The sequence below is a fragment of the Oncorhynchus tshawytscha genome, linkage group LG16, assembly GCF_018296145.1.
Source record: "Oncorhynchus tshawytscha isolate Ot180627B linkage group LG16, Otsh_v2.0, whole genome shotgun sequence".
Classification (NCBI taxonomy): Eukaryota; Metazoa; Chordata; class Actinopteri; order Salmoniformes; family Salmonidae; genus Oncorhynchus; species Oncorhynchus tshawytscha.
This window is the reverse complement of record NC_056444.1, coordinates 17,416,377-17,439,419: the sequence shown is the minus strand read 5'-3', so window position 1 is coordinate 17,439,419 and position 23,043 is coordinate 17,416,377. Positions and strand designations below refer to the sequence as shown.

The 23,043-nt window shown below is 43.7% G+C and overlaps 2 protein-coding genes across 5 annotated transcripts; one reads left to right on the top strand and one right to left on the bottom strand.

The window, feature by feature from the left end:
- LOC112215432 (acyl-coenzyme A thioesterase 9, mitochondrial) lies at nucleotides 1-17,127 on the bottom strand. 4 transcript variants are annotated; one of them, XM_024374476.2, is made up of 16 exons: nucleotides 16,971-17,126; nucleotides 7,807-7,901; nucleotides 7,568-7,594; nucleotides 6,829-6,874; nucleotides 6,510-6,680; nucleotides 6,375-6,412; nucleotides 5,994-6,077; nucleotides 5,719-5,822; nucleotides 5,569-5,642; nucleotides 5,399-5,466; nucleotides 5,185-5,296; nucleotides 3,448-3,538; nucleotides 3,266-3,351; nucleotides 1,403-1,490; nucleotides 1,159-1,309; nucleotides 1-748 (listed from the first exon to the last, which is right to left on the bottom strand). In XM_024374476.2, the coding sequence occupies exons 1-16, from the start codon at nucleotides 16,982-16,984 to the stop codon at nucleotides 690-692; spliced, it is 1,308 nt and encodes a 435-aa protein (XP_024230244.1). In that variant the 5' UTR covers nucleotides 16,985-17,126; the 3' UTR covers nucleotides 1-689. The 4 variants fall into 4 exon arrangements, with proteins under 4 accessions (XP_024230244.1, XP_024230243.1, XP_042154819.1 ...); XM_024374475.2 differs by lacking the exon at nucleotides 16,971-17,126 and adding an exon at nucleotides 7,190-7,354 and having other exon boundaries at nucleotides 7,807-7,904; XM_042298885.1 differs by lacking the exon at nucleotides 16,971-17,126 and adding an exon at nucleotides 7,190-7,413.
- A 1,489-nt stretch (nucleotides 17,128-18,616) lies between these two features.
- On the top strand, nucleotides 18,617-21,931 carry LOC112215431 (diamine acetyltransferase 1). Its single transcript, XM_024374472.2, has 6 exons — nucleotides 18,617-18,969; nucleotides 19,449-19,500; nucleotides 19,598-19,684; nucleotides 20,722-20,823; nucleotides 20,944-20,984; nucleotides 21,338-21,931. The coding sequence occupies exons 1-6, from the start codon at nucleotides 18,904-18,906 to the stop codon at nucleotides 21,512-21,514; spliced, it is 525 nt and encodes a 174-aa protein (XP_024230240.1). The 5' UTR covers nucleotides 18,617-18,903; the 3' UTR covers nucleotides 21,515-21,931.
- The last annotated feature ends 1,112 nt before the right edge of the window (nucleotides 21,932-23,043 follow it).

The following is a 23,043-nucleotide window of genomic DNA, read 5'->3' as shown; positions in this document are numbered from 1 at the left end:
GTTAAGGGCTTGTAAGTAAGCATTTCTACACCTGTTGTATTCGGCATGTGACAAATAACATTTAATTTGATTTTATGTCGAAGATATGTAGAAAAAAAGTGATAGCACTATTGACATCCGTGTTCCCAAACCAGGATCCCAGAACGTAAACAGACTCCAGAAGAATCAACCACCAAACAGACCTATACTAGACAGACAGCATGCATATATTTAAGCAATAAGGCATAAGTGGGTGTGTTATATGGCCAATATACCACAGCTAAGGGCTGTTCTTAGGTACGACGCATCGCGGAGTAACTGGATACAGCCCTTAGCCGTGGTATATTGGCCATATACCACAAACCCCCAAGGTGCCTTACTGCTATTATAAACTGGTTACCAGCATAATTAGAGCAGTAAAATGAAATGTTTTGTCATACCCATGGTATACGGTCTGATATACCGCGGCTGTCAGCCAATCAGCATTCAGGGCTCGAACCACCCAGTTTATAAATAAATATATATATATATATATATATATTTGGTACATAGAGGTAAACAAATTAATAGATACCTTGTTATGCAAATAGACACACACATACACACACACACACACCGTACGGTAAGGAGGGCCGGTGCGGTGGCTGGACACTAAGGCTTTAGCAGGTAGTTGTTGTGTTGGGTCATGGTTCGTCAGTATTCATCACGTCTCACTGAGACCCCAGGGTCTGGTTAAAGTGTCTCTTTCCATCCAGGTACAACATGGACTCTGGAGATAGACACATACGACCAATGTTAGACTGTGTGGAATCTACAGTAAAAACGTTTCAATAACTTTAATCTCTTTCTGTTGGCACAAACGTTCCAGTAACAGTACCTCCATAGCTCTGCGATGCAATGTTAGAGTTTAAAGGACCGGGGTTAGAGGTCATACCTCGGTAGCTCTGCGGTATTATTGCTGAGTTCACGTCATGTCGGAAACTCAAACTGACATTTCCAACTTGCTTACTCGTAATATAAACAAACCAGCGTTTCCGACAAGGGAAGTATCCGAATCAACCAATAAGAAGCTCTACATAAATAACGTTAATTTTAACTCAGATGTCACGAGTTTCCGACATGACTTAAATGCGGCATATGTTAGGGTTAAGTTAAAAGGTCAGGGCTTAGAGGTCATACCGCCGTAGCTCTGTGGCACTATGTTGGGGACGTCTTTGTCTGTGACGAAGGTGAAGTGGAAGACATTAGTGGTGTTGTGCTGCCGGGTCAGGGGGTCAAGAACCTCTGTATGAACTCTGACCTGGATGTACTTTCCCTCTGTGTAACACACCTGGAGACAGAGAGAGGGATGTGTCAGCACTGAAATTGGAGATCATATAACACACAAATGCACATGCTTGCATGCGCACACCCACACACAAACCTGTGATGAGAGCAGGAGTAGGGAGCCAATCTCTACTGGCTTCCGGAAGAGGATATCGTCCACGGCAACCAAGTTAGGCCGACACCCCCTGGAGCAGAGCGAGAGAACACACACACAATGAGGATGCGCAAGTGTACAGTGCATTCAGAAAGTATTCAGACCCCTTGACTTTTTCCACATTTTGTTACGTTACAGCCTTATTCTAAAATGTATTAAATTGTTTTTTTCCCCCCCTCATTAATCTAAACACAATACCCCATAATGTCAAAGCAAATACAGGTTTAGACATTTTTGCAAATGTATTCAAAATTTTAAAAAAGAAATATTACATTTACATAAGTATTCAGACCCTTTACTCAGTACTTTGTTTTAGAACCTTTGGCAGTGATTACAGCCTTGAGTCTTCTTGGGTATGACGTTAACAAGCTTGGCACACCTGTATTTGGGGTGTTTCTCCCATTCTTCTTTGCAGATCCTCTCAAGTTTTGTCAGGTTGGATGGAGAGCGTCGCTGCACAACTATTTTAAGGTCTCTCCAGAGATGTTCGATCGGGTTCAAGTCCGGGCTCTGGCTGGGCCACTCAAGGACATTCAGAGACCTGTCCCGAAGCCACTCCTGCGTTGTCTTGGCTGTGTGCTTAGGGTCGTTGTCCTGTTGGAAGGTGAACCTTCGCCCCAGTCTGAGTTCCTGAGCGCTCTGGAGCAGGTTTTCATCAAGGATCTCTCTGTACTTTGCGCTGTTCATCTTTCCTTCGATCCTGACTAGTTTCCCAGTCCCTGCCGCTGAAAAACATCCCCACAGCATGATGCTGCCACCACAATGCTTTACCGTAGAGATGCTTTCCTCCAGAATTCCTCCAGATGTGACGCTTAGCATTAAGGCCAAAGAGAATCTTGTTTCTCCTGGTCTGAGAGTCCTTTAGGTGCCTTTTGGCCAACTCCAAGCGGGCCGTCATGTGCCTTTTTCTGAGGAGTTGCTTCCGTCTGGCCACTCTACCATAAAGGCCTCATTGGTGGAGTACTGCAGAGATGGTTGTCCTTCTGGAAGGTTCTCCCATCTCCACAGAGGAACTATGGAGCTCTGTTAGTGACCATCGGGGTTTTGGTCACCTACCTGACCAAGGCCCTTTTTAATTATACTTTTTTTACCTGGATTTAACTAGGCAAGTCAGTTAAGAACAAATTCTTATTTTACAGTGACGGCCTACCCCGGCCAAACCCTTCCCTAACCCAGACGACTCTGGGCCAATTGTGCGCCGCCCTATGGGACTCCCGATCATGGCCGGTTGTGATACAGCTCAGGATCGAACCAGGGTCTGTAGTGACGCCTCTAGCACTGAGATGCAGTGCCTTAGACTGCTGCGCCACTCGGAAGCCCCGAGTTTGTGCTTTGTCATTATGTGGTATTGTGTGTAGATTGATGAGGGATTTAAAAAAAATCCATTGTAGAAAAAGGCTGTAACGTAACAAAATGTGGAAAAGGGGAAGCGGTCTGAATACTTTCCTGAATGCACCGTAAGTGATGGACCGATACAAACATAGATCTTCTCATTTGTACCCGTTCACACAACCCAGCAAACTCAAATTGGTTCTGTGAATGTTCAGGGAACGTTATTGGAACAATGATGCATGTCAAAACATTACACTATAACTTTGAGTCTTGTGGGAATGTTCCTTGTTTGATGTTATGGGTGTTTTAATTAACATCTTCATCAACACTAACAGAACATTCCTGTAATAATTCTGCAGAATGATTTTAATTAAATCCAGACATAGTTGCTGAGGTGTGTTTAGGGTACATGTCATAACGTCACACCGTAACTGGGAATGTTCTCAGTTGCTGGGAACACATTCGCTCACTCACCCGTAGACACATGCGTTAGCCCAGCCCAGCTCGTAAGCCTTCCTCATCAGAAACCCTCCAAAGATCCTGTTAAAGATGTTCCTCTCCTGAAAACACACATCTTAGTCAGCACAAATTAGAAATGTTCCAGGTTGTAAATATCTCTGCCTCTCTCTCCCTCCTTCCCTCTCTCGCTCTCTAACCTGTGGATGGCAGATCTCCAGTCCTTTGACTTTGGCATCCTCCATCCATACTGAGTTAGGAGGCAGAACTCTGCTACGGAAACTCACTGTCCTACAGGACAACACACAGACAGACAGACACAATCACCACACACTCACAAAATGCTTGTGCTGGATTTTATGATGTGTGTGTTCTCATCATTTAATAAGGTAACACTTGTAATTTGACAGTGAAGCAACAAAAAAATCCATAATATTTCGTACAGCTTATGATTCAGTGAGTTTGCTCTTGTATATTTTTATGCCTTACAGTGGGGCAAAAAAGTATTTAGTCAGCCACAAATTGTGCAAGTTCTCCCACTTAAAAAGATGAGAGAGGCCTGTAATTTATCATAGGTACACTTCAACTATGACAGACAAAATTAGAAAAAAATCCAGAAAATCACATTGTAGGATTTTTTATGAATTTATTTGCAAATTATGGTGGAAAATAAGTATTTGGTCAATAACAAAAGTTTCTCAATACTTTGTTATATACCCTTTGTTGGCAATGACAGAGGTCAAACATTTCTGTAAGTCTTCACAAGGTTTTCACACACTGTTGCTGGTATTTTGGCCCATTCCTCCATGCAGATCTCCTCTAGATCAGTGATGTTTTGGGACTGTTGCTGGGCAACACGGACTTTCAACTCCCTCCAAAGATGACCATATATGACATTCTCCCAATCTTCTTCTGTATCATCCAAATGCTCTCTAGCAAACTTCAGGCCTGGACATATACTGGCTTAAGCAGGGGGACACGTCTGGCACTGCAGGATTTGAGTCCCTGGCCGCGTAGTGTGTTACTGATGGTAGGCTTTGTTACTTTGGTCCCAGCTCTCTGCAGGTCATTCACTAGGCCCCACGTGTGGTTCTGGGATTTTTGCTCACCGTTCTTGTGATCATTTTGACCTGACCCCACCGGGTGAGATCTTGCGTGGAGCCCCAGATCGAGGGAGATTATCAGTGGTCTTGTATGTCTTCCATTTCCTAATAATTGCTCCCACAGTTGATTTCTTCAAACCAAGCTGCTTACCTATTGCAGATTCAGTCTTCCCAGCCTGGTGCAGGTCTACAATTTTCTTTCTGGTGTCCTTTGACAGCTCTTTGGTCTTGGCCATAGTGGAGTTTGGAGTGTGACTGTTCGAGGTTGTGGACAGGTGTCTTTTATACTGATAACAAGTTCAAACAGGTGCCATTAATACAGGTAACGAGTGGAGGACAGAGGAGCCTCTTAAAGAAGAAGATACAGGTCTGTGAGAGTCAGAAATCTTTCTTGTTTGTAGGTGACCAAATACTTATTTTCCACCATAATTTGCAAATAAATTCATTAAAAATCCTACAATGTGATTTTCTGGATTTTTTCTTCTTCTAATTTTGTCTGTCATAGTTGAAGTGTACCTATGATGAAAATTACAGGCCTCTCTCATCTTTTTAAGTGGGAGAACTTGCACAATTGGTGGCTGACTAAATACTTTTTTGCCTCACTGTATATGCGTTTGTACAATGGGTGTGAAGTCAGTTAATTTAAGGTAGCAATAATCTTAACTTTAATCTCATTTTAATGGGAACATCAATGTGACAACAATTTGATATGACAAAATATGACTGTAGTCATTGTGATCCGTGTGATTTAAAGATAAATTATGGAAGTTTAGTTGCTTATTGTTTACGTAAAAACAAATATTTGACGTGTGTGTTTGTGTGTTTGTGTCGTACTTGCTGTCCAGGGTGTTGAGGAACAGGCTGTGTACGATCTTCCTCTCCTCAGCAGTAGGGGCCACCTTCAGTAGAGACGCTGTACTCAGCTCTATACGACGCGTCTTATTGACTGGAGGGACACACACACAGTAAATAACAGAAACACACACACAGTAAATAACAGAAACACAAACACAGTAATATATACACATAAGGATGTAGTGTGTCTTACTCTCTCCCTGGTGAAACAGTTTCTCCTCCTCAATTCCCTCTGGCTTCAGAGGGTTAACAAACGCTGCCCTGAGAGAGACAGAAACCGACAGAGAAATAGAGACATCAGTCATGGATGGATATGGTGGATGGTTGGTTGACTGGATGGATGATTGGATGGATGTTGTATACCTCTTGTTCTCAGGGTCTCTGGCCACCATAACAAACGTAGCATCCAGAACTGGAGTGTAGGCCCCACCGTGGTACTGTGCATACACACAGACATAACATCACTATTGTGGACATTAGTATATTACTATGTGTGTGCGCGTGCGTGTATACCTGAGACATGTGCATCTTGGCTTCAATGGAGGTCTTCCCCACCCAGGTCACGTGACCAGTGAACTTGATGTCACAGTCAGGGTGGATGATTTGTTTCCTCATGTCTGTGACATCACATACAGGGTAAATAAGCCACAACTACAAAACTGCAACAGTAACAAACAATATATATTCAATGACACTAGGAAAAAGTGTCCCTGGATTAGATTTGAGAAACACTGCACTGGTCTATACGGTACACCCTGGTGTTGTACCAGGACTGCTAGGTGTCATACCTATCTTATCCACCAGGGCAGTGACGATGGACAGAGGAGATCTTTGAAGTGTCTTGTTATGGGTGTGAGAGTAACAGATCAACACTAAGGGGGGAAAGAGAGACAAAGAGAGAGAGAGAGAATAGTAATACCAGTGTAATACCATGCACCAGTGTGTTGTTGAGGTGATGATGTCGGCAGGTTGGCAGGTTAGAGCGTTGGGCCAGTAACCGAAAGGTTGCTAGATCGAATCCCAGAGCTGACAAGGTAAAAATCTGTCGTTCTGCCCCAGAACAAGGCAGTTTACCCACTGTTCCCCAGTAGGCCGTCATTGTAAATATTTGTTCTCAACTGACTTGCCTAGTTAAAGGTTCAAATAAAAAAAATGGCACATGGTCATACCTGCTAGACTGTCCAGATCCTCCAGGATACGGCCAAACCTGGAATAGAGACAACAGACAGAGGGGGGAAGGAAGTGTGTGTGTGTGTGTGTGTGTGTTTGAGAAGAATGTGTGAGTGTGTATCTGTATTTGTTACCTGACACCTTTGAGGTAGTTGAGGTATTTCTCTCTAAGGGTAGGGTCTGTGCCCAGGGGAAGGTGGGCCTCTATGTAGCTGTCCTTCATCCTGCGGACAGGAAGCTCATCCTGAGAACCAGCCAGCTGATTGGACAATGACAAACGGTCAGCTAGCGCCTGCTGGTGGTCTCTACAGGATGGGAGATAGCGAGAGATACATCAGGAATGAGCTGTGAGTTTAACAAGGTCATACACATCTATAACAAGTAAACACAGGCCTTCCTGTCATGGTATGAATATCTCAATACAAAGTAGCTTTTCTGGTTCTGTTACCGTACCTCCAGTTAGTGGACGCTCCCACAATCTCTCTCAGCCTGTTGCGCACTGAAAAACAACCACAGTTGATCAGCTCTCAGTGTGTGTGTGTGTGTGTGTGTGTACTGATTCTGTGCTCAGAACAGAATGTGCAATGGGAATCATATGATCTCAGACAGAATGACAGCAGCAAGCTACAGAGTACTAGTGAGGTCTGGGTAGGATACACAATATCAGCTCCACTGTTGTTCCAGCTAGCACATGGAGCCACTGAGTGGCTTTGCGCTGCAGCTCGAGGGTGTACGCGCAATGCGGAGAAATCACTAGTGCACTGACAACGTAATAAGGTGTCATTTGAGATTTGCCTATTGATCTGTGGCCCACCTGACTGGCGTCGCTGTGATGTCATAATGTTGAGACGATATGAAACAAGACACTTGAGAGAGAGAGACGACCAAGACAGGTCCGTATACGATAGAATAGGGTACAGCAGCATCGTTAAGAGGTGCCCGCCACTGCCACAGGCCAGGGGTGCATTCATAGTTCAGTCTGTAAGAAATGGAAGAGAGAAACAAGGCCGTACAACCAGCTCAACAGACCACAGGGTGCTGGATAGAGATAGAGAAATAGAGAGAATGCGTTAAAGGCAGTGTGTTTTAGAGACGATGAGCTAAAATACATGCAGGCAGGATTAAGTTGAATTTAGACTGAATTAAGTAAGTGTTTTATACAGTTAGGATTCAGGGTTGGTTACCAACACACCATTGGACATTAGCAAGTGAGCATTTCCTGTGGAGAGTGGAGACACAAAACAAGTAATGGGTTAGATGTCAGGAGACTAGATGGAGTCTCAATGTCCTCTAAGTCTTGTCATCATACCCAAAGAGTAGTATAAATTAAGTTCATAACAGTGAGTCAGTTAATCAATTCATCAATTAACAAACCAATATATAAATATATATATATAGATAAGTCAGTCAGTCAGTTGTATATGGCCTTACCCTCAGACATGTCCGGGGCCTTCCCCTGCAAAGACACAGGCCCCCGGGAGAACGTCCTGGTTGTCAGGGACGCCACCGACCTTAGGAACCGGAACCTGTGGAATGGAAGGAAGAAACACTGACATGTCAACACAGCAAGCCCACAACATTCACACTCAAGGTTCCAAATACTACAGATTCATCGCGTAAACCTATTAATAAATGTGTATGGGAATCCCAGATGTCAGTCAAGTCCCTGGCACATAGCCCACTGAGTTTGGACAGCACATTACAGCACAGTACAGAACAGCACAGTGGACCTCAGTACAGTAGAGTTCACAACTCAATCACTGGTTGAAGAGTGTTTTCTGCCCCTCCCAAAATATTGAATTTGTAGATAACTGGCCCTCTTTCTGGGACTCCCCCACAAACAGGACCAAGCCCTGCCTGCTGAGGAGTGACAGACTCCATCCAAGCTGGAGGGGTGCTCTCATCTATCAACATAGACAGGGCTCTGCCAGCCTGCAAGCTAAGTGGAGTCTGCCACTATCACTGTCAGTGTAGTCAGCTCAGCTTTCCCGCTGAGACCGTGTCTGTGCCTCGATCTAGGTCGGGCTGAACTAAAAACATGGCAGCGTACGCCTTAGCAATCTCACTGGAGTAAAGACCACCTCCATTCCTGTCATTATTGAAAGAGATTGTGATAATATCTCACATCCCAAAATATAACTACTTCATGTTAGATCCCTCACTTCCAAGGCAGTCATCGTCAATGAACTAATCACTGATCATAACCTTGATGTGACTGACTGAAACATGGCTCAAGCCTGATTTATTTACTGTGTTAAATGAGGCCTCTCCTCCTGGTTACATTGGTGACCATATCTCCGTGCATCCCGCAAAGGTGTTGCTAACATTTACAACAGCAAACTTCAATTTACCCTTTTTTTTTTTGTCTTTTGAGCTTCTAGTCATAAAATCTATGCAGCATACTCAATAACGTTTTATAGCTACTGTTTACAGGCATCCTGGGCCATATACAGCGTTCCTCACTGAGTTCTCTGAATTCCTATCAGATCTTGTAGTCATGGCGAATAATATTCACATTTCTGGTGACTTCAATACTCACATGGAAAAGGCCACAGATGCACTCAAAGGCTTTCGGAGCCATCATCGACTCAGTGGGTTTTGTACAACATTTCTCCAGACCTACGCATTGCCACAGTCATACCCTGGATCTAAACTCAGCAACAACAACAACAAAAAAATCCCCTTTTCAGGACCCTGTCTTTCAAAGATAATTCGTAAAAATCCAAATAACTTCACAGATCTTCAATGTAAAGGGTTTAAACACTGATTCCCATGCTTGTTCAATGAACCATAAACAATGAATGAACATTCACCTGTAGAACGGTCGTTAAGACACTATCAGCTTACAGACGGTAGGCAATTAAGGTCACAGTTATGAAAACTTAGGACACTAAAGAGGCCTTTCAACGGACTCTGAAAAACACCAAAAGAAAGATGCCCAGGGTCCCTGCTCATCTGCATGAACGTGCCTTAGGCATGCTGCAAGGAGGCATGAGGACTGCAGATGTGGCAGTGGGCAATAAATTGCAATGTCGGTACTGTGAGATGCCTAAGACAGGATCGTGGCAGACCCCGTGTAACACCTGCACAGGATCGGTACAGCCGAACATCACACCTGCGGGACAGGTACAGGATGGCAACAACTGCCCGAGTTACACCAGGAAAGCACAATCCCTCCATCGGTGCTCAGACTGTCCGTAATAGGCTGAGAAAGGCTGGACTGAGGGCATGTAGGCCTGTTGTAAGGCAGGCCCTCACCAGACATCATCGGCAACAACGTCACCCATGGGCACAAACCCACCGTCGCTGGACCAGACAGGACTGGCAAAAAGTGCTCTTCAATGACGAGTCGCGGTTTTGTCTCACCGTGGCTGATGGTCGGATTCGCGTTTATCGTCGAAGGAATGAGCGTTACATCGAGGCCTGTACTCTGGAGTGGGATCGATATGGAGGTGGAGGGTCCGTTATGTTCTGGAGCGGTGTGTCACAGCATCATCGGACTGAGCTTGTTGTCATTGCAGGCAATCTCAACGCTGTGCGTTACTAGGAAGACATCCTCCTCCCTCATGTGGCACCCTTCCTGCAGGCTCATCCTGACATGACCCTCCAGCTTGACAATGCCACCAGCCATACTGCTCGTTCTGTGCGTGATTTCCTGCAAGACAGGAATGTAAGTGTTCTGCCATGGCCAGCGAAGAGCCCGGATCTCAATCCCATTGAGCACGTCTGGGACCTGTTGGATCGGAGGGTGAGGCTTAGGGCCATTCTACCCAGAAATGTCCGGGAACTTGCAGGTGCCTTGGTGAAAGAGTGGGGTAACATCTCACAGCAAGAATTGGCAAATCTGGTGCAAACCATGAGGAGGAGATGCATTGCAGTACTTAATGCAGCTGGTGGCCACACCAGATACTGACTGTTACTTTTGATTTTGACCCCCCCTTTATTCAGGGACACATTATTCCATTTCTGTTAGTCACATGTCTGTGGAAATTGTTCAGTTTATGTCTTAGTTGTTGAATTTTGTTATGTTCATACAAATATTTATACATGTTAACTTTGCTGAAAATAAATGCAGTTGACAGCTCCCTGGTATACAGAAAATACCCGAGCCCTGAAGCAAGCTTCCTGAAAATTGGAACGGAAATGGCGCTCCATGATACTGGAAGCCTTCCAAGCTAGTCGGAATATGTCATATCTAAGAGTCCTCACTGCTGCTCGATCAGCCTACTTTTCCAACTTAATTGAGAAAAATAAAAAAAATCCTAAATGTATTTTTGATACTGTCGCCAAGCTAACTTAAGTCTTTACTACAGCAGTTTTGAATTCATATATATATTTTTTTCCTTTATTTAACTAGTCAAGTCAATTAAGAACAAATTCTTATTTATAATGACGGCCTACCGGGGAACAGTGGGTTAACTGCCTTGTTCAGGGGCAGAACGACAGATTTTTACTAGAGGTCGACCAATTATGATTTTTCAATGCCGATACCGATTATTGGAGGACCAAAAAAAAAAGCCGATGCCGATTAATCTGACGATTTTTATATACACTGCTCAAAAAAATAAAGGGACCACTAAAATAACACATCCTAGATCTGAATGAATGAAATATTCTTATTAAATACTTTTTTCTTTACATAGTTGAAAGTGCTGACAACAAAATCACATAAAAATGACCAATGGAAATCAAATTTATCAACCCATGGAGGTCTGGATTTGGAGTGACACTCAAAATTAAAGTGGAAGGATCTCCTCCCAGACCTGGACTAAAGCATCCGCCAACTCCTAGACAGTCTGTGGTGCAACGTGGCGTTGGTGGATGGACGAGACATGATGTCCCAGATGTGCTCAATTGGATTCAGGTCTGGGGAACGGGCGGGCCAGTCCATAGCATCAATGCCTTCCTCTTGCAGGAACTGCTGACACACTACAGCCACGAGGTCTAGCATTGTCTTGCATTAGGAGGAACCCAGGGCCAACCGCACCAGCATATGGTCTCACAAGGGGTCTGAGGATCTCATCTCGGTACCTAATGGCAGTCAGGCTACCTCTGGCGATCACATGGAGGACTGTGCGGCCCCCCAAAGAAATGCCACCCCACACCATGACTGACCCACCGCCAAACCGGTCATGCTGGAGGATGTTGCAGGCAGCAGAACGTTCTCCATGGCGTCTCCAGACTCTGTCACATCTGTCACATGTGCTCAGTGTGAACTTGCTTTCATCTGTGAAGAGCACAGGGTGCCAGTGGCGAATTTGCCAATCTTGGTGTTCTCTGGCAAATGCCAAAAGTCCTGCACGGTGTTGGGCTGTAAGCACAACCCCCACCTGTGGACGTCGGGCCCTCATACCACCCTCATGGAGTCTGTTTCTGACCGTTTGAGCAGACACATGCACATTTGTGGCCTGCTGGAGGTCATTTTGCAGGGCTCTGGCAGTGCTCCTCCTGCTCCTCCTTGCACAAAGGCGGAGATAGCAATCCTGCTGCTGGGTTGTTGCCCTCCTACGGCCTCCTCCACGTCTCCTGATGTACTGGCCTGTCTCCTGGTAGCGCCTCCATGCACTGGACACTACGCTGACAGACACAGCAAACCTTCTTGCCACAGCTCGCATTGATGTCCCATCCTGGATGAGCTGCACTACCTGAGCCACTTGTGTGGCTCAGGTAGTCATGGCCTGTAAGCCTTCCAGCTGCCTACTACTGAAAGAGCTACTTCCTGTGCTTGGCCTTCCTATGTTGAACATAATAAATGTCTCCCTATCCTCTGGATGTGTCACTGGCTTCATCAATAAGTGCATCGAGGACGTCGTTACCACAGTGACTGTACGTACATACCTCAACCAGAAGCCATGGATTACAGGCAACATTCGCACTGAGCTAAAGGGTAGAGCTGCCGCTTTCAAGGTGTGGGACTCTAACCCGGAAGATTACAAAAAATCCTGCTATGCCTTGCGACGAACCATCAAACAGGCAAAGCGTCAATCCAGGGCTAAGATTGAATCATACTACACCAGCTCCGATGCTTATGTGTCAGGGCTTGCAAACTATTACAGACTACAAAGGGAAGCACAGTCGCGAGCTGCCCAGTGACACAAGCCTACCAGACGAGATAAATCACTTCTATTCTCGCTTCGAGGCAACAGAGGCATGCATGAGAGCATCAGCTGTTCCAGGCAACTGTGTGATCATGCTCTTGTAGCCGACGTGAGCAAGACCTTTAAACACGTCAACATACACTAGGCTGCAGGGCCAGATGGATTACCAGGACGTGTGCTTCGGGCATGTGCTGACCAACTGGCAGGTGTCTTCACTGACATTTTCAACATTTCCCTGATTAAGTCTGTAATACCAACATGTTTCAAGCAGACCACCATAGTCGCTGTGCCCAAGAACGCAAAGGCAACCTGCCTAAATGACTACAGACCTGTAGCACTCACGTCCGTAGCCATGAAGTGCTTTGAAAGGTTGGTAATGGCTCAAATCAACACCATTATCCCAGAAACCCTAGACCTACTCCAATTTGCATACAGCCCAAACAGATCCAAAGATGATGCAATCTCTATTGCACTCCACACTGCCCTTTCCCACCTGGACAAAATGAACACTTACATGAGAATGCTATTCATTGACTACAGCTCAGCGTTCAACACCATTGTGCCCTCAAAGCTCATTACTAAGCTAAGGATCCTGGGACTAAACACCTCCCTCTGCAACTGGATCCTGGACTTCCTAACGGGCCGCCCCCAGGTGGTGAGGGTAGGTAACAACACATCTGCCAAGCTGATCCTCAACACTGGAGCTCCCCAGGGGTGCGTGCTCAGTCCCCTCCTGTACTCCCTGTTCACCCACGACTGCATGGCCAGGCACGACTCCAACACCATCATTAAGTTTGCAGATGACACAACAGTGTGTTGTCTGTTATATCTGGAGTATTTCTCCTGTCTTATCCGGTGTCCTGTGTGAATTTAAGTATGCTCTCTCTAGGACCATGCATCAGGACCACCTGGCATGATGACTACTTGTTGTCCCCAGTCCACCTGGCCGTGCTGCTGCTCCAGTTTCAACTGTTCTGCCTGTGGCTATGGAACCCTGACCTGTTCACTGTGATTACTATTATTTGACCATGCTGGTCATCTATGAACATTTGAACATCTTGGCCATGTTCTGTTATAATCTCCACACGGCACAGCCAGAAGAGGACTGGGCACCCCTCATAGCCTGGTTCCTCTCTAGGTTTCTTCCTAGGTTTTGGCCTTTCTAGGGAGTTTTTCCTAGCCCCTGTGCTTCTACACCTGCATTGCTTGCTGTTCGGGGTTTTAGGCTGGGTTTCTGTACAGCACTTTGATATATCAGCTGATGTAAGAAGGGCTATATAAATACATTTGATTTGGTAGGCCTGATCACCGACAACGACGAGACAGCCTCTAGGGAGGAAGTCAGCGACCTGGCTGGGTGGTGCCAGAATAACAACCTATCCCTCAACGTAACCAAGACTAAGGAGATTACTGTTGACTACAGGAAAAGGAGGACCGAGCACACCCCCATTCTCATCGACGGGGCTGTAGTGCAGGTTGAGAGCTTCAAGTTCCTTGGTGTCCACATCAACAACAAACTATAATGGTCCAAACACACCAAGACAGTCGTGAAGAGGGCATGACAAAGCCTATTCCCCCTCAGGAAACTAAAATGATTTGGCATGGGTCCTGAGATCCTCAAAAGGATCTACAGCTGCAACATCGAGAGCATCCTGACTGGTTGCATCACTGCCTGGTACGGCAACTGTTCGGCCTCTGACCGCAAGCACTACAGAGGGTAGTGCGTATGGCCCAGTACATCACTGGGGCTAAGCTGCCTGCCATCCAGGACCTCTACACCAGGCAGTGTCAGAGGAAGGCCCTAAAAATTGTCAAGGACACCAGCCACCCCAGTCATAGACCGTTCTCTCTACTACCGCATGGCAAGCGGTACCAGAGTGCCAAGTCTAGGACAAAAAGGCTTCTCAACAGTTTTTACCCCCAAGCCATAAGACTCCTGAACAGGTAATCAAATGGCTACCCGGACTATTTGCATTGTATGTCCCCCCCCACCCCCTTCTTATGCTGCGGCTACACTCTGTTTATCATATATGCATAGTCACTTTAACTATACATTCATGTACATACTACCTCAATTGGGCCGACCAACCAGTGCTCCCGCACAGTGGCTAACCGGGCTATCTGCATTGTGTCCCACCCACCACCCCCTCTTTTACGCTACTGCTACTCTCTGTTCATCATATATGCATAGTCACTTTAACCATATCTACATGTACATACTACCTCAATCAGCCTGACTAACTGGTGTCTGTGTGTAGCCTCGCTACTTTTATAGCCTGCCTTTTTACTGTTGTTTTATTTTCTTATTTATATTTATTTTCTACCTATTGTTCACCCAATACCTTTTTTGCACTATTGGTTAGAGCCTGTAAGTAAGCATTTCACTGTAAGGTCTACACTTGTTCTATTCAGCGCATGTGACAAATAAACTTTGATTTGAAGACACTAGGCGATATTTCTTAAAGGTCCTGAACAGTCATTCTGATCATGTAAAATTGCCTTTTGGGTGACTAAAATGTCCCCCATAATATTATGAGTAACTAAATATCAGCCATAATAACAGCTCTTTGAAGCGCCTATGTCAAGAAACTTGGATGCAGTGAGCAGGGTTGTTTCAGGCTGGCTGAAGACCTAGCTAGCCAGTAAGTAGCTAACACCAGACACAGATGAAAGTGGAAACATAAGTATATTTGCCATAGATTAATAATGTAAACTTTTAATTACATATTTCCTGACACTATATAGTCAAATGTAGACACCAGAAATGTAGCTATCTAGCTACAGTACCTTTGGAAAGTATTCAGACTAGAGGTCGACCGATTATGATTTTTCCATGCCGATGCCGATTATTGGAGGACCAAAAAAGCCGATACCGATCAATCGGCCAATTCTTTTTTTTTTTTTTTTGTAATGACAATTACAGCAATACTGAATGAACACTTATTTTAACTTAATACATCAATAAAATCAATTTAGCCTCAAGTAAATAATGAAACATGTTCAATTTGGTTTAAATAATGCAAAAACAAAGTGTTGGAGAAGAAAGTAAAAGTGCAATATGTGCTATGTATGAAAGCTAACGTTTCAGTTCCTTGCTCAGAACATGAGAACATATGAAAGCTGGTGGTTCCTTTTAACATGATTCTTCAATATTCCCAGGTAATAAGTTTTAGGTTGTAGTTATTATAGGACTATTTCCCTCTATACCATTTGTATTTCATTAACCTTTGACTATTGGATGTTCTTATAGGCACTTTAATATTGCAAGTGTAACAGTATAGCTTCCGTCCCTCTCCTCGCTCCTCCCTGGGCTCGAACCAGCAACAAAACGACAACAGCCACCATCGAAGCAGCGTTACCCATGCAGAGCAAGGGGAACAACCACTCCAAGGCGGTTGTTCCCCTTGGTACGGTATCGACGTTGAAAAATCATAATCGGTCGACCTCTAATATGGACAGGAGTCTGCCTTTCCAAATCCTGTCCAATCAATTTAACTTACCACAGGCAGACTTCAATCAAGTTGTAGAAACATCTCAAGGATGATCAATGGAAACAGGATGCACCTGAGCTCAATTTCAAGTCTCATAGCAAAGGGTCTCAACTTATGTAAATAAGGTATTTCTGTTTTTATATTGTTATTACATTCGCAAACATTTCTAAAAACCTGTTTTCGCTTTGTCATTATGGGCTATTGTGTGTAGATTGAGGGGGGAAATGATTTAATCAACTTAAGAATAAGGCTGTAGCGTAACAAAATGTGGAAAAGGGTAAGGGGTCTGAATACTTTCCCAAATGCACTGTATGTAAACCACGTTCCTCTGAAAACATACCTTCTCTGATGTTGGAACTTATTAAATTAGGTAAGAGAATATCATGATACCATTGGTGTATTAAAATAAGAGTTAGGGTGATGTCACCCTATTCCCTTAATGATCCAGGCTCCTGAATCCTATTCCCTTCATGATCCAGGCTCCTGAATCCTATTCCCTTAATGATCTAACTTTGTCATCATACTTTTATCTAGTTTCATCCAAATATAATCACATTTCACAAAAAAACATGATTTTAACTGTTCATTACCTATAAAATGATTTCTGCAAAACTTAATATAAATGATGAAATTAGTTGGCAAGGGTCTTTACAACATTGTATTTTTATGTATTTCTAATAGATATTTTCTAAGACCTATTTTCCATATGTTTGACCAGAAATCAAAGCCTTTGCTTATTACACATTTTTGGGATGAAAAATTATTAGAAAATCCATATATGCCTTCTTTTTTCAAAAACATACTCAGCGTTCATTTTACACCAATTTTTATACGCTCCTTTGAACTTCACGTTAGAGCTCATGGTGTTTTTTTGTTGTTTTTTTACAAAGAAATGCCTTTTAGCTAGCTAACGCTACTACATTAGCAAACTATCGTTAGCTAACTAGCTTTACCATTTCTGTGAAATCGACTGGTTTAGCTAGCTCTTCTACACCCTCACACTCACCTCGGTGACAGCATTTCCGTGTGCTATATGAAGATGTTTGAGAAGTTAGCTGAATTTGCTAAATACCGAAATACAACTCCAAAACGGGGGGACAGATTAAGCTAATTATACAAAGACTGACAACACTGAAATTGTAGACGATTTCCTGTGGACATTTGCCCTTGCCTGTACGTACCGTATTACTAAAAACAAGTGCGCAATTATTTTGCGGATATAATGGATGGCGTAAAAGCGTTCATCAATTCACTCTCAAATTCATAGACAGAGCTATGGATGCAAGGACTTACCATTAAAGATATGTTTTATTTTGTTTTAAGCATTGAGGCTATGTTTGTTAACAATTGTTTAAAAAACAATGGATAAAAATAAGCTTATATTTTGGGTTGTGATGGGGTACCAGTTTAACTTAAAACTCATGAGGCATTTATAAGTTATATTCTGCTAGAATCAATGGGTATATTCTATATATATTACTTAAACGTTCAAAAATGTATGTACAAATGGCAGATTGCCCCTTTAACCTCCCTGTATGTGAGTGCATATGGCCTCAACCAAGAGGTCTGCAACTTTATGGCACAGCTTCCCTGTAACTGCAGTGCTACAAGCCCCTCTGTCTCTTCTCCTTTAGATAGGGCCCAGTTTGAGAGGAACATTAGACCTCTGTTGGCTCCGTCACGTACTTTATTTGTTATTACCATTTACAGCTCCTCATTATGCCTGCTGTGATGAGGCCTTTGTCATTAATAGTAGTATTCCACATTCAAAAAAATAAAAAAACAATAGGTATAGTTATAGAGGCCCAAGAAGAAAAAATAATAATAATAAAAATAAATAAATAAATTGTCCGATTGTCAATTAGCTATTCCGGGCTGTAACATGGAAAACCCCACATTCCAATCCACACTCTCACCTGTGAGGGTCAGTGGAGGAGGGGCTGGGGGGCAAGGTGAGAGAGCACAAAGTTGTTAGATTTCTGAAGAGAGTACTAATTTTACTGCCCCCACTACAATAACCCTGAAGAAGGCACAGTGATGCCGAAACGTTGGTGATTTACCCAATAAATTACTACGAGTTTTTATATGGAGTTTGGACTCTCTGTTATTTTTATACCCACAACAAACATATTTAAATATATGTAATTTTGTCCTTGAAACATTTAATTGAAATACTGTAGAATTCCATTCATTCCTATGGAGGACTGCTTCTACTAGCACCAGCAATCCAGGGTCTATATAAAAGTAACTGGTCGTGCTGCACTGGCTACAATCCAGTAATTACTGGATAGGCTACTGAGCCTGTTATTATCGGCCATTCCACTGTAGTCTTGGCCTGTGCAAAATCTATGTAACCAATTTCTCTAGATATTTATACTCAATACATTATGTAGAATTCCACTATGTATACATAGTTAAAGACATTTAAAGAAAAAAGTGCTAAAGTACAGACTAGGCTAGATGCAGTGAAAAAATATAATGTGCACCTGTTATATCGTTGCCTGGCTACTCATCCACATCGCATGGAAAAATTACGTTATAGCGAGCAGCAGAATTGCCCTACTTCACTTGTGAGATAAGGCCATTAAATTCAGGGTGACTAGTCAGGCAAGTTCTCTCTTGATCGAAGAAAACAACAGAGAAACTTGCGACGTGTCGGAGATCTTTCGTTCCAATTGGCCAGAAACTGCCGAGTTCCGGTTAACCTTCCCAACCCTCTCCGTCCGTATAAAACCACGGTGCGAGACAAAGCACGATCCAGTCCAGCTGATCCGACCCAGATAGGTTACTGCTGCATGTAAACTCTCCCGACATAGGCGTCAGGATCCCAGACTGACTGTGGAGGTTTAAACTCCTGGGACGCGAATGAAGAAACTTCTCCTGCTTCACTTCACATACAGAGGTTTAGTGAGAAAAGGGAAAAAGAGTAAAAGAAGAAAATGGACCGTTTTAAATTGCGGAAAGCGGAACCCAAAGATGTGCCTGACCTACTGCGACTCATAAAGGTAGGCCGTAAACAAAACAACATTTGACGAGGAGAATAAATAAATGCACTGTCTGACTACTGTTTTGCGTAGATTCACTACGCTGTTGTTTTGCGAAAGTTGTTGGAAAATATACTGACGTATGTTTAGCCTACACTACACACCCATTTGGCCCTCGCCCTGAACGTGAGACCGTTTGTTGTTTTTTTTGTTATTTTGTATCCCTGCTTAAGCCTAGACGAAACCGTTTTGTTTGACTTCATTCAAAGAAACTCTGAACTTGTGTCTGAAGGTGACATAAATACCGACGATTTCCTCTGGATATCCTTCGGTATCACAGTTGGCTCTGTAGTTTGTTTACGTTGGCAAGGAGCCTTGTTTCCTCCGTTTTGAGGTGTTGTTCTGACCGTTGACGGTCACCTATCTCAGTCAGTGATACACGTTCCCCATTTGACTTGCTCTTGGTTTTGAATCTGACAATTGTTTCCGCTTCTGTTTAGGAACTGGCTAAATATGAAGACATGGAAGATCAAGTGATACTGACTGAGAAAGGTGAGTCTGAATGAAACTAGAACCATAATGTCCTGCTTACCGTGTGATTGACTGCACACAGAGCTTAAATTGCATTTTATAACGTTTGTAATAACAGATCTGCTTGAGGATGGATTTGGGGACCACCCATTTTACCACTGCCTGGTGGCGGAAGACCCCAGTGAGCAGAGCAACAACAACAATGGTAAGAGGTTGTGAATCTCCAATCCCTCCAACATTGCCCCTCAATGCATGTAGTTACTTTCCCTATGCCAAACATAGATCAAACCTGTAAGCCCAGTTTGTGCTGTATACAGATGCATCTCTTCAGTTATATTGTCAGTGTACACAATAACATGATATTTGATGTCTGGGAGGAGCCCAATGCTTTACTTACACTTTCTGTAAAGAGAAGTATGTAGGTTTGAAACATTGTAGCTGTACACGTCTGTCTCCCATCAGTCTCGAGAGGCTGATGGGTACACATTGTCTTACTTCCTCTTATGGTCTGTGTGTGGGTGTCAGACACGTTTGTGTGATAAACTGCATGCATTAAATTCTCCCAAAACAACCCCAACTGCAGTGGTGGTAAAAGTACTGTATTGTGAAAGTCACCCAGTAAAATAGTACTTGAGTAAAAGCAAACCAGACTGCACTATTTATTTTACATTTACGGATTGCCAGGGGCTTTCGCCAACACTCAAGTGTGCTTTCTCAAGTGCTTTCGTCAACACTCAAGTGTGTTTAGTGAGTCCACCAGATCAGAGGCAGTGGGGATGACCAGGGATGTTTGACCATTTTCCCTGTCCTGCTAAGCATTCAAAATGTAACAAGTACTTTTGGGTGTCAGGGAAAATGTATGGAGTTAAAATACCTTATTTTCTTTAGGAATGTAGTGAAGTAAAAGTTGAATGGAAAATATAAATGGTATAGTACAGATGCCCCCAAATACTAATTAAGTAGTACTTTTAAAGTATCTTTACTTAAGTACTTTACACCACTGCCCAACACACGTTTACACAGTCCTCTGGCCTCACTAAAACCAGACTGAGTTTAGAGCTGAAGGTTGAAGTTATCCTTAATCACAGATCTGTGATCCAAAATCCCACATCCTAGCTGCTCATAACCATTTAGGGCAGAATTCTGAACTGGCCGTCATTCAGTGTTTTGGGGGTAACTCTGGTACAAGCTCTGTTGTACTACGTCAGGCTTGTATTCTTGTGATTACTTATTTTTGTCTAGGTCCTGTGGTAATTGGCTTTGCCATGTACTACTTCACCTATGACCCCTGGATCGGCAAGCTGCTTTACCTGGAAGATTTCTTCGTCATGAAAGAGTACAGGGGTAAGCACAAACACTTCCTCGCCTTCTGTCTTTCTTCCTCACTGACCTTACCAATAACCATAAACTCTCATCGTCTGTCCATTTTTACTGCTTTCCCATTGTCTTTTCTTTTTCCACCAGGGTTTGGCATCGGCTCAGAGATCCTCAAGCTCCTCAGTCATGTGAGTAACTTAGGAGTTATTACATAGTACCAACTAGATGGTAGATGTCACAGTTTTTACATGGCTCTGGTCAGAATCCTGTTGTAGAAGTAGGTCAATGACTCAAACAGAATTCCATACATTCTATAAAGCCCATTTCAGCGAGTTATGATTCTTTGTACAAATAGCTGATTCCACTCCTGTTCTGTTTATTGCTGTTGAAATAATCAATGAATATGTATTGGGGGAAAATAAATGGTGTTGGCAGGGAAAGCTTATTTTTAGATTTGGATGGCTTTGTGTGAGGGGGTGGGGAAAGCTCACAATCACACTCCGGTACGCTGACGCCTGCTCTCTTCCTCTCTCCCCCTCAGATGGCGGTCAAGTCTCGCTGCAGCAGCATGCACTTCATCGTCGCCGAGGGCAACCAGGCGTCGATAGAGTTCTACAAGCGTCGCGGCGCCGCCGACCTCTCTCTGGAGGAGGGATGGAGACTCTTCAAGATCGACAAGAGCTCCCTCCTCAAGATGTCATCCGGCCCCGAAGAGTGAGCTGGCCCAGAGACACAGAGAAAGATGGGGATTGGAATGAGACTTGGGGTCAATTTCAATTCAGTTCATTATTTGCCTGTCTCTCACTTCAGCAGTGGGGTGTGTGACTACTGACAAAAGATTATTAGTAAAAAGGGGCATTAAACATTACTAATCACTTAATTTAGGGTTCATGGATACTTTTGTTTTAATAGATCAAGTATTTTATCTAAAGCCATCATTTTAGTAGTTGATGTAGTTTTTAGTTTATTCTGCCAATCAACAAACCTTAAAGCCTTTTGTGTAGGAATCCTATCTAGAACCTGAAAGGGTGTAGCGTGCTCCTTTTCCTTATAGACCAATCTAGGTAACTCATTCTAAAATAGTGATTTGTAGTTTAAATGGGTTTATTTTTTTGCAATTAAACGGTTCAGAGCATATTTGTGTGGTGACTGACTTTTCTAGATCTAGGAAGCCCGGGGGCTTTACAATGAAATCCCAGAATGGTGATGTCATCAGCCTTTTCCTCTCTCACCCCCTGTCATACTTTCTCTTCCTCTGTGAAAGGGGAATGTGTGGTCTGTTACCAGTCTATGGAGAGCAGAGGAGTGAAACACGCGCAGGCACACAAACGTTCTAGTCAGGTCTTGCAGAAACCAGGGGCGTAGAAATGCATATCAATGTGATCGTTTGTTTTTCACTGACTGAACATTCACTACAGCATTGCCTGATCAACAAACACTTTCACAACCAAACAGTGTAGTGGCCCAGTTTACAGTATACAAACACTGCATCCTGACCCTTTTCCCAAACAGATCCTCTTTACTGTCACAGTGGCCCTTTCTCGGGGTTTTCGCCAACACTCAAACTAAACCCAGAGAAAAGGCCTAATGCTCTAATTATGAAGTTTCACAGCTCTCCTTTGTCTATTTGGCTTTTGCCAAATGTGTGTTTGAGGACAGCAGTTTCAAGTTCAGTAACCCAACTAAAGGAGTGATATTAGTCTTCCATTGTCTTTAGTGGGCAGTTGTACTCTACCCTAAACCCTCCATATCGACTCTGAAAGCTGGTAGGAAATAGGGCAGGACGGTGCTTAATTGACTTAACTTGGATCCACGCACAGACCACAATTGTAACAGGTGCGTGTTGGTGGCAGGGAAGTCAGGCGCAGGATAATGAACTTGGTTTAAACTGAGTTATTTAAGTGCTTACAAAAACAAGGACATGTGTATTTAACCCTGTTTCCACTCATGTAATTGATGGGATTGGAACCAGGTGTGAAGGAAGACAAATGGATCAGTGACGTCGACCGCCCGAACAAGGGGGGACCGACTTCGGCGGAAATTGTGACAATATTTACATCTGAGAGAACGAGGGGGTGGGGGGAAAGAGACGGCATCCTTCATCTTGAAGGCAATATTTTCATAGACTCCAGTGAGCCTTGCTGACCTTTGAACCTGCCCGTTTACTGATTGAAACCTCTGTCTCAGCCAATGGTTAATCTCTTTAAAGACATCAGGGAGATTAAAAACTCCCCATGGGGTCTTTAT

Bases quoted from the DNA above. Each gene is read 5' to 3' on its own strand.
- LOC112215432 (XM_024374475.2), bottom strand. From the start codon at position 7,346: ATGAATGCACCCCTGGCCTGTGGCAGTGGCGGGCACCTCTTAACGATG. The intron at 5,643-5,718 runs GTATACACGCAC...GTGTATGCACAG, and splicing joins CCAAGATGCACATGTCTCAG to TACCACGGTGGGGCCTACAC. The intron at 3,539-5,184 runs GTACGACACAAA...GTTGTCCTGTAG, and splicing joins CTCAACACCCTGGACAGCAA to GACAGTGAGTTTCCGTAGCA.
- LOC112215431 (XM_024374472.2), top strand. From the start codon at position 18,904: ATGGACCGTTTTAAATTGCGGAAAGCGGAACCCAAAGATGTGCCTGAC. The intron at 19,501-19,597 runs GTGAGTCTGAAT...TTGTAATAACAG, and splicing joins AGTGATACTGACTGAGAAAG to ATCTGCTTGAGGATGGATTT. The intron at 19,685-20,721 runs GTAAGAGGTTGT...ATTTTTGTCTAG, and splicing joins GCAGAGCAACAACAACAATG to GTCCTGTGGTAATTGGCTTT.